The sequence below is a fragment of the Cynoglossus semilaevis genome, unplaced genomic scaffold, assembly GCF_000523025.1.
Source record: "Cynoglossus semilaevis isolate Cse_v1.0 unplaced genomic scaffold, Cse_v1.0 scaffold282, whole genome shotgun sequence".
NCBI lineage: Eukaryota > Metazoa > Chordata > Actinopteri > Pleuronectiformes > Cynoglossidae > Cynoglossus > Cynoglossus semilaevis.
In genome coordinates, this window is record NW_007585127.1 from 75,527 (window position 1) to 75,761 (window position 235).

The window sequence follows — 235 nt, forward strand, 5'->3', positions numbered from 1 at the left end:
AGAGCAGAGAGAGAGAAAGAAAAGCAGCGAAAAAACACACGGGGCAGTTAGAGAGGGAAGAAGAAGTGACTTCGGACAAACACCGAAGAAGAAAAAAAAAAAAACAAAGAGCAGGCGGCCATTTTGAGACACAAAACACGGTCCGTTGACAAAGAGGAAAACCCCAAACAGGCGCGAGCTGATGTGGTTTTCGTTTGTCCTTCACACAAGGCAAACACACAAACACAAATCTGCC

At 45.5% G+C, this 235-nt stretch overlaps 1 protein-coding gene across 1 annotated transcript in view; it reads right to left on the reverse strand.

The window, feature by feature from the left end:
• rimbp2b (RIMS binding protein 2b) overlaps window positions 1-235 on the reverse strand; it is a 16,581-nt gene that overhangs the window by 5,403 nt on the left and 10,943 nt on the right. The window contains exon 16 of the mRNA XM_025053816.1: window positions 138-199. Within this exon, the coding sequence (XP_024909584.1) occupies window positions 138-199 (62 nt within the window). The remainder of the gene's footprint in view (window positions 1-137; window positions 200-235) is intronic.